General features: G+C 31.7%; 2 protein-coding genes across 6 annotated transcripts in view; one reads left to right on the top strand and one right to left on the bottom strand.

Annotated features, from left to right (window-relative positions):
* Positions 1-3,066, top strand: part of ARHGEF38 (Rho guanine nucleotide exchange factor 38) — a 110,502-nt gene extending 107,436 nt beyond the window's left edge. Inside the window, exon 14 of the mRNA XM_010980666.3 lies at positions 2,768-3,066. Within this exon, the coding sequence (XP_010978968.1) occupies positions 2,768-2,953 (186 nt within the window). The 3' untranslated portion in view covers positions 2,954-3,066. The remainder of the gene's footprint in view (positions 1-2,767) is intronic.
* Positions 1-15,218, bottom strand: part of INTS12 (integrator complex subunit 12) — a 35,035-nt gene that overhangs the window by 1,730 nt on the left and 18,087 nt on the right. For 2 of the 5 annotated variants that reach the window (XM_031468286.2, XM_031468266.2), the window contains exons 6-7: positions 13,198-13,344; positions 9,324-10,011 (exon numbers count right to left, since the gene is read on the bottom strand). In XM_031468286.2, the coding sequence (XP_031324146.1) occupies positions 9,427-10,011; positions 13,198-13,344 (732 nt within the window). In that variant the 3' untranslated portion in view covers positions 9,324-9,426. Of the gene's footprint in view, positions 1-944; positions 1,043-8,598; positions 9,160-9,323; positions 10,012-13,197; positions 13,345-15,218 lie in introns of those variants that run through there. The other 3 variants (XR_004141907.2, XM_031468272.2, XM_031468280.2) reach the window with 3 other exon arrangements.

Raw genomic sequence — 15,218 nt, 5'->3', positions numbered from 1 at the left:
TGTTTTCTCTTTACTTAAGTTACAAAATAATCCATGTCCACTAGTCTGTCTTGTATGTATCTTTCATGACACAAGAAGACCTCTTTTATGTTCTTGTATGATATCCAAGCCTTTCAGCCTTACTTTCAAGTCAAATCAACATATATTTGAATTCATACTGTGTGCCATGATGTGGTCACTGGAAAAAAGTTGTAACATGGTTTCTTTACTTGAGGTGGAGCTCATGCTAGAGTTGAGATGATATATAAATCAGTGGTATCAAAAGACCATCAAAAGTTAAATAACAGTTCAAGATCTAAAGAACAGCTTACACTGTAATTATACAGTTGACCCTTGAATAACGTGGGGGTTAGGGATATCAACCCCGTTGGCAGTTGAAAATCTGCAGAAAACTCTTCCAAAATTTAACTACTAATAGCCTACTGTTGACCAGAAGCCTTATGGATAATATAGACAGTTGATTAACACATTTCTGTATGTTACATGTATTTTATATATATATATATACACACACATACAATAAAGTAACCGAGAAAAAAGAAAATGTTATTAAGAAAATCATAAGGGAAATACATTTACAGTACTGTACTATATTTATCAATACTATAAGTTTGCCATCTGTTTACAAAATGAATCATTTGTCAGTATCTACATCAATATTTTATTATATGATACAAGACACTGTAGATGTTACATGAATTTCTAACACTTGACATCAGAAATGAAAAAATATAAAAAAGAAATTCCTATTTATTTACAGATATAACGATTCATGCATTGATAACAAAGGAGCAATATGATTGCTTTATGGTAGCCTCGTGTAATTAATATGATTGCTTTATGGCAGCCTAGCTTATACACTAATGAATAAATCATTATAAAATTTTTATGACACATATTATTAGTCATACTCATAATACAGTATTGGAAACATTTTGAAACATTTAAAAAAAATCACTTACCTGTGGTGATAGGCTGATATGCAGTCTCTCCAATTATGAGAGAGAGAGAGGCATACTGAATGGTAATGGTAATGTAATTCCTTGAAAGCAAAATTATAAAACAGTAAGAAAATTAACATGTTATTAATTTTATGTTAAATATCACTCATGCCTATGTAAGGATAGACTAGTATCTACATATTTTTATGCAATCATGACATACCTTACTTTTTTCATATTTTTTTCAATATTTCTAGGTTACATGGTTCATCTGTGAGTTTTTTGAAATTGTCTCAGATCTCCCCCAGTTTTTCCAATTTATTTATTGAAAAAAATCTCCATATAAATTGACCCACACAGTTCAAACCTGTGTTGTTCAAGGGTCAACTGCAGTTTCCTCCCCACATTACCATCTCTTTTCCTGCGCAATGAAATCACCTTATTTTTCATAATTTCCTTTTTATATGGACCCTCAATTTTGGAAATCTTAATCTGCTTGTCTTTCCCATATACTGTTCTCATGTATTCATCTCTGTATCTTCGAATAAGACATATTCATCCCTTTTATCAACTTTGTCACTTATAAAAGGTTAATTCTTCTAAAATTCAGTTCACAATTAGTTGATATATATCACCTGCAGGGTGTTTTGTTTTGTTTTGTTTTCACATGTGCCTTTTTTTTTAACATTTTTTTATTGAGTTATAGTCACTTTACAATGTTGTGTCAAACTCCAGTGTAGAGCACACTTTTTAGTTACACATGAATGTACGTATATTCATTGTCACATTTTTTTTCACTGTGAGCTACCACAAGATCTTGTATATATTTCCCTGTGCTATACAGTATAATCTTGTTTATCTATTCTACATGTCTTTTTTTTTTTTTTGCATTTTTTTCCCAGCTGGGTGATAAGCTCTCTGATAACATAATCTTCTACTTAATATGTACTTAATAAATTCTAATTAAACAAATGAATGAATAAATGTGGTTGGTACTTAATTTTATACCATAACTAAACATTTTTATTAAGTCATGATTTTAGTGGAAGAGGGACTAAACACTTATTTAGGGGCTTCTTATGCATCTAATAATTATGAAGTGTTCTTTCGAGGTTAAAGAAAAATTCTTCTGACTGAAATATATTTTATTAGTCTCTCTAGGTCACTTTAATTTAAAATTACAAATTTAATACATTGTCATTATAAAAGTTTATACAATAAGGAAAGAAATAAAAATGAAAATCAGCTTTAATTCTACCAAAAAAAAATCTAACAATACTTACATCATACACCTGATTTTATATCTTTTATTTTCTTAATATTTTATCATAAGCATTTTCCTATGTTATTAGTCTTAGAAAACATTATTTCTGCGACTATAAATTTCCTTAGAGTAAGGATCCAGAATTTAACTATTATTTTGCTGAACCCTTAGTGTTATTCCCAATTCTCTCCCACTTTTCACCTCACAAGTGGGTATTGCAGTAAAATTATTGTGCAAAAATCTCTGCCAATGTTTGTTTCTGTATGAGACTCTTAGAGCTATTATTGAGTCAAAAAGTTAACATTAAAAGTCTTTTAATAGAAAGTGCCAAATTGCCTTCTAGAGTGGATAATTTAGATTCCTCCCAACAGAACAATAAGAATGACAATTTCACTTTATTTTCAACTGGGCCATATTTCAGCAAAATAAATCCAACAGGAGTTGGGGAAATGTGACTTTGGAAAAATAAGAAAACGTAACATTTTTTTCTAAAAGCCTGGAAACCTTTATTGTCTAAATTTTTAGGTCTGCTTCTAATAATGTCATTTTCTTTTTTGTCTAGATTTTCTATGCAGTTCATGCCTTTCAAGCACGGAGTGACCATGAACTCAGCCTTCAGGAATACCAAAGAGTCCATATACTTAGATTTTGTGACCTAAGTGGCAATAAAGAATGGTGGTTAGCTGAAGTTCAAGGGCAGAAAGGCTATGTTCCAGCTAACTACCTTGGGAAGATGACTTATGCTTGAGAAAATAAGCCTTTGACTTCTATTTTCTGGCAAGTTGTTGATTGACTACCTCATAAAACTGACATTACAAAATGTTGGCCTGGAAATCAAGAAACCTCCAAAACTCCATGAACTGATACCGTATCAGGTATTAAGGAACAATATGCTTCCTAACAAGATTATTTCAAAATGTATTAATGAAGGATACATGTTGAAGAAAACACTAAACAAACAGGAAAAGCAAAACAAATAGCTTAAGCTCCAACTATCAGCTACTTAAAAGTGATCTTCTGAAAGGGTATGTGTTCTTTATCACCATGAAACATTGGATCTAAGGCAAGGTTTTTTCAATTTACTGTATTTTTTTTTTTTTGTATTATGTATTTTGCTTTAAATGTTTTTTCATATTTTTCTCTCTTGCACATGCATGCATGTATATACATACACAAATATACACCATACACATTATACAGTTTACACATATATGTGTACTACATGGTATAGATTATACACATACATGCATGAACCAGGGATGTACTGAATAGACATAAGAATAGGAATTGGTTACTTAATTAACAGTCAACTAGAAATCTTTGATGTGGAGCCTCTCTTTAATGTAAGTTTTGAATTTAAAAAACTCTCTTCAATAACAGGATAATAATAATAGCTAACATTTACTGAATGCATACTACATGCAAGACATTACTATGCATGCTTTTTATGTGGTAACTTATTTGATACTCACATTATGAGGAAACTGTGGCCCAAAGAGATGAAATAATTCGTTTAGCCCAAGTCACATTGGTTTTAAGTGGTAGGGCTGGGACTCAAACCCAAGTCTGGTTCTGAGGCCCATACTCCCAACCACTACATGGTTACATTTGCTATCAGCAAAGAACTTAGTGATGCAAATAATGGACATTGATGAGGACTGTTTTCCTCTTAGGTCTATATTTAAGTATTGAGAAATTTTTCAAAATCAGGGGCTATAGGAACTTTCATGTTATTAGCCTAGAGAAAAAGAAGTATCTAGGTTATTTTTATTTTTTGCTTAAACTTTTTTGAAAATATAATTGTTTAAAAACTATCCTACATGATCACTAATGATGCTTTAGTGAGAAAATATTTTTGGATCACTCAATCATGTGGATGATGAATGGGGAATGTGTTTTCCATGTTCTGAGCCAAGATGTAAATATTTTTAGTTGCTGATTTGTACTTAGACAAGGCAGGCATTGAGGATAACATTTGCTGTAACACAATGTCCTGGGACACTGAACTTTAATTTAGGAATAGCTCAGAACTATCCCCTATGATTTCAGGCTTATTTTGTTCCAAGACATTTTATTGAACTAAAGATGCTTCTTTGGAACAGAAGAAGATTAAATTTGACTTAGTGGTTTCCTTTAAAAACCAAAATAAGCTGGATTTTTATTGTCCATGTTTGGTGCTAATACACTACATTTTAAGATTAAAATTAAAATTACTTTCAAAGACTTTGCCTCTATAGTGTACATTGTTATACATATACTGAGGAGTACAAATAAAATGAAGAGTTCTGCTTCTCAGAGGGCTGTTGACTTTCATGTACATATATGACATGTACAACTACAGAAATTCAAAGTAAGACTTTATATGACAGAAAAATTTTTATTTTATATTGTTTCTAAAATTCTTAATCTAAACATAGGTTCATAAAGTTCTACTTGTAAGTTGTTTTTGCATAAAATATTCCCTTGTTTTCAGTTAGGTACCAAAAGAAGACTCTCTTTTTTGGATACACAGGGACTTTTTATATGTCCTTTAAATGGTCCTTTGTACCCGATAGTGAAACATAAGTAAATCCCAGTTGCTTAGGGTAAAGCAAAAGGAAATCCAAATTTGCTACTTGTGGAAACTATGAACATGCTCAACAACCAAAATAGTGGGGAAATTTTATATAATTTAAATTAGCTGTGACCTTAATACTCCCCTTAAAATAGAATTATATGAGTAACACATGTCTGCTTTTCTGGCCGAAATAAGTGACTAGATGTATATGAGAAGTTTGGTCTACCTGTGTGGTCCTAGGATTGATGCATCCTGACTGACCTTAGAGGAAACCACACCACTAAAATCATAGCTGCAGTCAGTTGCTGAGCAAGAGTTGTAATGAAGCGCGCTTCTGCAGTCCCCCACTACTGTGGTAAACATACATTGTTATAAAACTCCTTTGTTGCTATTTTAAAAATACAACCTACATCTCATATGCCATTTAGGTTTTTTGTGTGTGTATGTGAACATTATACATTCATTTTCTAAGTATGTTATTTCAAATCAAGTAATTGTAATTTTGAGGTCAGGCATTATTTTGTTGGGCATAAGGGAAATAAAATTCCAAGATAGTTATAATGTGTTTAAGTCTTCAAAAGTTTAAAAAGATAAAACTGTGGGTGACATCATTATGATTAAGGCAAAGTATACTAATGTAATTATATATTCTTTCTTTGTATCTTTAAAATTAAATGCTATTGTACAGAATTCTCTGAAATAAGTATTTCTACCGAGAATACAGGGGAAATTTTTGTGGTTTTTTCCTTTGTAAAACAAACAGGTGTATGTATACATTATATTTAGTATTTATTTTTAAATGCAGGTGCTCTAAACTAATATACATAATAATGTTTAGAAATCATAAAAAATCCAGTAATACAAAACCACTGTGGGTGCTTAAATCATGTGAAAAAGTCAGAAAGCCACTACCTGAACATTCCTTATATTTCAGAAAAATATCTGGTTTTAGTATTTATTAGTACAAAACAATCCTATGAAAGAAGAATTGTGCAGAAGAGATATAATGCACATTGTTAATCATATAAATGCAGTGCAGCACTGCATGAAATACTTTAAGTGCTGGTATATTCCGTATCTTGCCTAAAATATAATTTGGACTTTGGAAGATGGCTATTCAGTGCCTGTCACTATTTGTGATGAATATTCAGATGATTTACAAAAACTAGTTAACATAGAATAAAAAACTTTTTTCATAAGCTGTTTGGATTTTTGTCTCTTGCAAAAACCTCTCAAAGTAATATGAATAAAGAGAGGAAATCTTTATATTCTAAGATGGCAAGAAAACTATTTATATCCTATTTGTCATAACTATGGCTTCTTAAGGTACTAAATGCACTGTTCAATACTGAATACATCTAGAAACCTCACAAAATTTAAGCTAAATTAGACATATAAATTTACATTGTATTTGATGAGGAAGGAATTACATTTCATTGACTGAAAGGACTGAAAGGACTTTATACTCTCTAGGGCTATCCAACTATTTATAAAAGGTTACTATTTTTAAAGTCTTATTTTTTCAATTATCTTCCTCCTCCTATACATACTAAATAGTATGTATATATAAACTCAGTCATTAAATTCTCTGTGATCTACAAAATTATTCCAATATAACAAATCTTTACTCCAGGGCCACAAGAATTCACACTGAGTCTCTGTAAGCCAGTTACTGCTTTCACAATACTACACTCTAGACAGAGGAGAGATTTGCTTTAATTTTTCAGGAAAATAAGTACATTTTAGCATATACTGGAATGAGATGTTCTTGTTCAAAAATCTAGGGAATGTATTCTTAGTAAATTAAATACAGCTTACCTTGCTTTAAAGAAATATTATGGTATGTAAATGTATTTATGGCTTTCTCCAATTGCTTATATAATTTTATAATTATTGCACTAATAAAAACTTATCTCTATAAAATGATGTATTTCCTATATAACCTATGGCCATCATAATTTGTAATGTTACTAATAAATGGTACTATCATATCCTTGTTAAGAGCTGGAATCACCTTACCTTTCAATATTAGAGGTCTTCCATTTTTATCTCATTAATTATCATTTATGTTTTATAGAGGAGGAAACAGATCACACAGCTAATACATGGAGGGACTGGGATTCAAAATCAGTTTTCTGACTTTAAGACAGTGTTCTTTTAGAGTTTTCTAAGTCATTAAAATCTCTGATTACATAATCTAAAAGAAAGAAATATATATATACAAACAGAAAAGTGATATTAGCCAAATTTCTACTAAAATGGGATTTGAACTTATAATCCTAAAAGCTTACTTTTTGGTTTGCCAAAACTGTCTATTCATTCACTGAGCTAAGAACTGCAGTGGGAATACTATGGTGTACAAGATACACAAAATCCTTGCCCTCATATAACTTAAATTCTAGTGGGAAAAATGAACTACATGTAACAACAACAAAAAAAGATAAACACTACTAATATAAAGCCGGCCCCTTTCATCATCACATGCTCAGTTAAAAAACCTTAGACCTCACTTAATGGTAGGGAAAAATCAAGGACTAGGAGCTACTTGAGGACAAGGAAACTCTAATACCAAATATACCTCTATGAAATACCAAACTGAGTTATACATTACTAGATGAATGCATCTTATACCTATGTGCAGATTCTAAATATATATTTATACACACATATAGTCCATATAAAGAGCCATACTCAAAAATTATATTGCTTCCTAAACAAGTTTTCTAAAGTCCTCTCTGAAGTACTACAAAAAGTAAAATAATTGCTTCTTTTTTCAGCTCTATCCAGCACGTTTTGAGTATGATGGAATAAAATTTTCCATTTCAAGTGCCAATGTGCTTTAACTTCTTGTAGGTACTGAGGTTCTATTAACTGTTATAGTTGTTGAGCTGAGCTTGTGTCAGGTCATTTTGTCTAGTTTAGTCCAAACTGGCCCTGAACTATAAACAAATAATGATGAATATATAAATATATTTTTTGGTTGTTTGACACTAAAGGGGACTTGGGGTTGATGCCAAATTGATATTTAATCAACAGAAATCCATGTTTCTCAAAGCAAAAACATCTGCAGGCAGATTTTAAACATGTAAATAGATGTTTACTCTACTTTGTAAGTAATAGGATTATCTCAATCTTGAGTTGTAATTTATCCTGAATAATTTAGTGTCATTATTTAACAGCAGTTTTAAAATACCTTTCCTTAAAAGCAACCAAGCATACTTTAAAAAGCTTTATCTTCATGGATATCATTTATCAATATATTTTACAATATATGATATTAAAAAATATAAGGATTAAGGGAAAGAGTTTGAAATGAGAAGTTTATAAAGTGAAGGTTTAGTAACACATCAAAACTGAAGGAACAAGGCTGCTCAGTCTAGCAAAAGGAGGAATTTGTTGGATTTCTAGTTTCTGGATGAAATGAGGTATTCATGAAGTACAAAATAGCTGCTACATTTTGCTGCAACTGGGAGCAATAAACTATTCCTCTGATCCAGAAAGCCTCAAGTCTTCTATCAGAATATATATGTAAAACAATGGCAGGATAATTGGCTAGCTTGCAAGTAAGGCAACAACTCAGACCCCTGAAACCTGACCCAACGTACACACACATACTTCAAAACAACCTTAAGAATTAGTCATTATATGGGAACTTCTTTTATACAAATTAACTAAAATTAGGTAAAATGTTGTAATATGTTGGGGCAGTAAAAATAGCCTTTTTTTCATGGTATAGGAAGAAGCTATCAGTATGTATTCAGAAATTATCCATCCACAAAGACTCTTGGAATGGGCATTTTTTCTCAAGAAATTCTCAGGAATGTGTGTAACCAGGATAAATCAAAATTCAACATTTATTAAGTATATACTATGTGCATACGTTACACTGACAATGTAAGGGAAGTGAACAATGCGAGAAAAGTACTGCATTAAAAGGACATGAGAGTTCACAATCTACTGGAAGAGACATATCCCTAAATAACTGATATGAGGTGACTGAAAAAGGTAAAAATATAATTCCGGGTATGAGAAATCAATTACAAAAATTTAATTTTGAAAAAGGGGAGATGAAATTTTTGGGAGGAGAGGGAGAATCAACTGAAATGAAGCTGGGGACTGACACTGAATACCCAGGTGATGGGGTGGAGGGAGTAGAAAACTTTATTATTGGGTCATTCCTGCAAGCTTATAAGAATCCTTATTCAGCAGAATCAATTACTGGGATTTTGCTAGAAGATAAACTTTTTTTTTTTTTTTAATTCACATGTGCTACCAGTCTTCCGCGATTCTGGAAGTTCTCATCAAGAATTAGTCATTCTTGTTGGTGGAGGGTGGGTATAGCTTGGTGGTAGAGCTCATGCTTAGCATGCACCAGGTCCTGAGTTCAATCCCAGTACCTCCATTAAAAAAAAAAACAAAAAAAAAAACTAGCATTCTAATCATTGTTTTCACACACTACAAAAATTGTCAAAATAAAAATGTTAAAACAGATTTAAAACAACAAACATTTCCAAGTTTTGCTAAATAACATTTAGCTTTTTAAGGTAAGAAATAATAAAAATTTCATTATAAAGATTTTTATTAAATTATAGTATATTACAGTTTATATCTTAATAAGATTTTAATCTTTAGGGTAATGTGATATAAAAACCTACTTGGCCATATTACTTCTTGAGTTTCTTTTGGGCGGCCTTCTTCTTGACCATCTGTAATCGCTTCATGGCATTGAGCTGTGATTCTTGTGAAGTTGGACCTTTAAGGGATGCTGAGGGCGAGCTGCTCGATTCTGAAGTGGTTTTGTTAGTGGTACTTCCACTAGATCCCGATGTGCCACTATTTCCATTCCCACTTAGTTGGCTGCTGCTTCCTGGAACCAAACTACTTGGACTGGGAAGACCTACTTTGCTAACATTGTCACAACTAACTGAGCGACTAAGGCCAGTTTTGCCCAAAGTTAGAGGTGGAGGTGGTTTCAGTGGTACAGTGGGTGAAGTGCTGTTACTGGAACCTATTTTAGAACCTATTCCACTTTTGGATGATGTTGCCAGACCAGTCAAACCCACAGGCTTCTGGTTAGCTGATGAGGTAGCAGGTTTCCCGCTATTGTTTTGGGTTGTTGAATTCAATTTTGCTGTTGATGGACCAGTAGAAGAAGTTTTGGCTGCAAAAGCTGCCCATCCAGTTAGGCCACTAGTTACTGAAGAGGAAACATTGGTACTAGAAGAATTTCCTGAAATAACCGTGGATGTCTAAAAAACATAAGATAAATGTTACATGAGCCAAGTATAATTAACACGTACTATAATATTCTTAAATATATAATAAGTTTAATTAAGACTTTTTATACAAAAATAATGACTTGGAAAATTTAAATCACACCACCAAAATTAAGTTCTGATGAAATAATCTGAAAAAACATACACAAAACCTATCCATGGCTAACAGGTGCCACCATTTCCAAAGCAGAAATTATGGGATGCCATATTCTTGTTCTAATCATTCCAAAAAATAAATATACAGAATTTCTTTTAGAGGATTGCTTCTAGGTTCAGTTACAAGCCATGTTAGAAAAATTAGATTTAATGCTTTAATTTGTTTTTCATCCTAAAAGGTTATTATTTAGCTCAGTAAAACATCTAATTCATTAGGCCTTGCATCAAATGACTTGTGGATCATTTCAAAAACAGAATCCACTCTTAATGGACAAAAATGCTCACATCCAGGATATTTAAGAGATGTCTGAGATAAAGAGATTATTCAATATTATTTATTGGGTGAATGTATGAGATTTGGAACCTATTTAAAACAAATTCCCCCCAAATTTTGAGCAAACAGCTATTGCATTGCAAAATATATACAGATGTGCAATGTTAACTGCTTGAAATTGTACAACTCTAGTGATACATTAAAAAGGTCTCAAGATTTAATTTTCACTATTTTTCCATATTTCCACTGAAACTATCACAAAGATCCTCGCTTCTGTATACAGGATTTTATCAATTGCCTCATAAGCTGCACAGTGACATTTTGGGTATGTTTGACTCACTCCCAGATGTACTTCTTAAAGGACTAACAGTTCAATTTTTCTAATTAACTTCCATGGCCAGTCAAAAGCTAACAGGGATACCAATGTCACTATAAAAATATTGTTCTTATTCACACAGGAACAATTTTTTTTCACCTTCACATTAGGGAAAAATTCACTTTGTTCAAATTAATTATGAAATGTATTTCTCACTGGTACTTTTTCTACCTTCACAGTCTTAAGAATATGTCTTAAATAGGAAAAAAAAAAAAGTCTTACAAATGGTATATTATTCAAAAACACGGTGGCTATCATGCCTAAAATATACACAGTTAAATTTTAGAAATGAACTCTGAATGAGTTGATAAAAATGTTTTTAGTTCTTACAAAGTAGCCTTCAATATTGTCTGCATTAAACATTTTAAACCAATGTGAAAAGTAATGAAAATAGAATGTTTTGAGATCTTTATAAGAGGAGGGTCCAGATTATTTTTCCCATACTCTGAAAAATGACAGGATGTTTTTACAGTAACATCATACAAATACTACCTCATAAGGCTATCCAGAGAAGACAAACTTTGCATAAATTACAAATTCCTAGAGGAATGCATATAGGTAATGAGAAAAAGTTAGTAAAGGAAGTAAAAGGACACAGGTGTAGTAAACTTTTAATTTTCAGTTATGAAAGATTTAATTTTTTTCCTTTTTTTTCTACTCAACATAAAACTGCCTACCATCTGGCTAAATGATCTTTCAAAAAACTTCACAAAAGAAAACACATCTGAAGTAATCAAAAAGACCAACACTTATGAAGTACCAATGAGAAAGCGAGTTCTGTATCTATGGCATTTTATTTTAATGGCTTGCTGTTACTGCTACTGCTTTTCAACCGAATAACAGATGACTTACAATACTATCAGGACGAACACAAACAATGGAGACCAAGTATTTCTTACTGTTTTAGTGTAGGAAATAAATTTCTCAACTGTTCTTAACTTACAAGTTTTTTTGGACCATTATCCTAGTTAGAAAGCCATTTTATTTGCTTTTTATATATAAATGGTAAAAAATTTTTTATAGTAAAAATTTATTCTATTTTATAATGAAAACACCAAAACCTCTTAAATCAGAACAAACATCACAGCCAAGGCCTTAATTTATTTGCTGTAAAATAATTTCATGTTGAATTTCCTAAAAATAAACTTTAGTAGTAACAGGTTAGTATAAAAATCTACCTAAAGTGATTTAAGTATAGAATATAGCAACTCAAATTACTGTCAATAAATTATTCTTACTTCTATTCTAGTTCATCAAATTTCTGTCTGACAAATCAATAATAGACATCCTTGGATATTAACTCTTCCCTGGTAAATTAAATTTAAAATGACCTGCAAATAAAATTATCAGTATCTTTCTCAGCATACTTTATATGCGTATTTTTTTTTTATCATCACACCAATGTTCCTGATCTTTGCTACTTATAGCCACTTGGAGAAGGTTATATCTTTAGAGTTTTCTGGGTTTAACCTTTGAGAATTTGGGGCTAACATTTTTTTCTTCCATCTTTAGTATTCTGCTTAAAATTGAAATGTATAACTTAGTAAAAGCATTCTTTGGTTATAAAATTAGATTAGAAAAATATTTTATTCCATGATATCAAAATGCCAGAATATTAACAATAATGTAGTGTGATTTCAAGGATGAAAACCGAGGAATGAGAAATGTGATACTCTCACTAGATAATCTGGCCCCTTAAATAACAAGAGATAGGTACCATGAAACTTCATGATAGTAGAAAAAAATAAGATAAAGCAAGAAAACTTCTCCACAAGTAGGAAGAAAAAAAGCTATGGGGCCAATCACCACAAGCAACGTGAGGAGCAAATCTGGGGCTACTGAGAGCAAAAGTATTTACAATTTAAAACAAATTCCGAACTGAAGAGAAATGTCTGACTACATAGGAATGGTAAAGAATGCTATCTTGGAATGCTCACAAATAGTTCCTAATCATGATAAAAGAACAACAACAGAATTTAAAATTAAATAATTATATACAAATGTTCCCTTTCAACCTAAAGCTAATAGTAATGCAGTCTTGGGGGAGGGTATAGCTCAAGTGGTAGAGCACATGCTTAGCATGCAGGAGGTCCTGGGTTCAAGACCCAGTACCTTCTCTAAAAACAAATAAACCTAATTACCTCCCTCCCACCAACCAACAAAAACCAAATAAAATAAAATGCTGGCTTAAAAAAAAGAAAAGAAACTATTTAAAAAAAATAGTAATGCAGTCTTAATTTCCAGCATATGACCATTTACTATATAAAGTTCCTCATTAATTTTTCTTCAAGTAACTATTATTTAGTCAACTAAGTTAAAATCCAATCTTAGAAAAAAATGGAATGTACTGTACCTTGACTTCTGTTCTCTTAAATGCTAGGAAAGTTGTCTCTTGTTTGAGTTTAGTTTCTGGTTTCTTAACCAAAGGATCTTTGACAGCTGGAGCTACAGAAACAACCGTGGGGGCTGGTTTCTGTGGTGGTTTCTGAGTTTTTTGAGCCTGCAAAAATCAGTGTTAAGATTAAATTAGCTACAAAATCTTAGTTAAACGCACAAGAAGACAATAAAAATCTATCACGGGACTCCTCATTGAATTGAAATACGGTTGAATATTTAAAAAATATTATGACAACACTGAAAATACAGACTTGGAAAAATTATTTTTATCATCATTATATTAATGGTTTTATAGATTTTATTAGTTTCTAAACAGTAAAGATAATAGGAAGCTTTAATTATCATGCAGATTAGGGTTGATTAAATACCATTTTAACAAAGCAAAACAAATTGTTTTAAAAAAAGGAAAAATCACAAATTATTTGTTAGCTTCATTCATAAGGAAGCACATTTATTTCTCATTAGGGCTGGTCAAAGACAGGAGTTTTCTTCTTGGGGTTCAGGCATGTGAATCTCTGAGTAACAGAGGGTGAGTTAAAAGGTAGTTCAGATCGATTATGTGGTTTTGAACAACTATTTGTGATAAATGATGAACATTTTTGAGGTTTTTCCATAGTGCAGAACTAGTCTCACCGAATATTTAAAATCCACAAAACACAAAATTCTTTGTTATCAGAGAGGAATTTGTACCCACTATTCCTTTATACACATTTTCAGTTTTATTTTGACCAATAATTGATTTTTTCCTTTATTTTACAATAGGTACTTTACTAAATTCTAAAGATTTAGAACTCTAATTATTTTTCAGTCTATTCTTAAGTGTTCTCCAGCTACATGATACTAACTATATAAACCATATAGTGAGTGCAGTGTTTGAGAGGATAGTTTTTGGAGTCGAACAGGACTAGTAGTAAAACCGAGCTCAACTATTCCCCTAGCTATGTTACCTCAAGTAAAATACGTAAATCTCTAAAAGCCTCATTCTCATCTGCAAAATGGAGATAAAAGCTTTTGTGTCAAAGGTGGGTTATGAGAATGGATTATGATTACATAAGAGTTTAGAATTATATTTGGCACATGTTGAGTGCAAATAATAATAGTTACTATTTATTTATAGAAGATGAAAAAACTGAATCAGAAAGAACTCACCCCTACTGGATGGGTAAAGAGGCTCCCAGCTATTTTATTGTCTTCTGACAATCCTAATAAGGCCTTGCAAGACTACATCAGGAAATTTATTAATAATGTGTTCTCATTTCTGGAAGTTTGAATGCAGTTATTTTATCTTTGGACCTTCTCATGTAATCTTCTTGTGCTATGGTTTTCCATTCAATATAATTTCTGTCCTTAAGTCTCAATTCATCCCATTTTCTGTATTATATACTTTACACATGAAAGTACACCTACTTTCAAACATCACTTATAAAGCAACATTCAGATCAAGAATATTATTAAGATTGCTAGAAGATACATATGGGAAAATATTTCTAACCACCAAGAAAGATCATCTTACCCTCTACTGCAAAACCATGTTATGAGAATGTAGCCTTCAGGGTAAATTAGAAATACATGGTTCCATACCTATGGCTTTCAATCTTACACTTCCCTCCACCCACATTGGTAGATGTGCTTAGACTCTGAAGACCTACCTAACTTGTATGCTTTAGCAGATGAAAATTCATTACAGTGAAGCCCAGAAAGAACCTCTGGCTAGGAGAAAATGTTTGGATCCTTTTCTGCTTCCTCTATTTCATCTAGCTATCTTAGAAGCTGAGTAAGAGATACCCCAAACCCTTTGTCCTTTGCTGGTAATACTAGTTTAGGAAACCAGGATATTATCACTGATTCAGTGTTGCTCAAAAAAGCACTGTAATTTTTCACTGGATGGCTGCCTCAAACAGGATGTAAGAAATTCTCCCACTCAAGTCAATAATTGTCAGTATGGCAGCAATCAAAAATACCACGTGTTTGTAAATA

This window comes from Camelus dromedarius, chromosome 1, assembly GCF_036321535.1.
Source record: "Camelus dromedarius isolate mCamDro1 chromosome 1, mCamDro1.pat, whole genome shotgun sequence".
NCBI lineage: Eukaryota > Metazoa > Chordata > Mammalia > Artiodactyla > Camelidae > Camelus > Camelus dromedarius.
The sequence above is the reverse complement of the archived record's forward strand: the minus strand, read 5'-3'. Positions and strand labels throughout refer to the sequence as shown.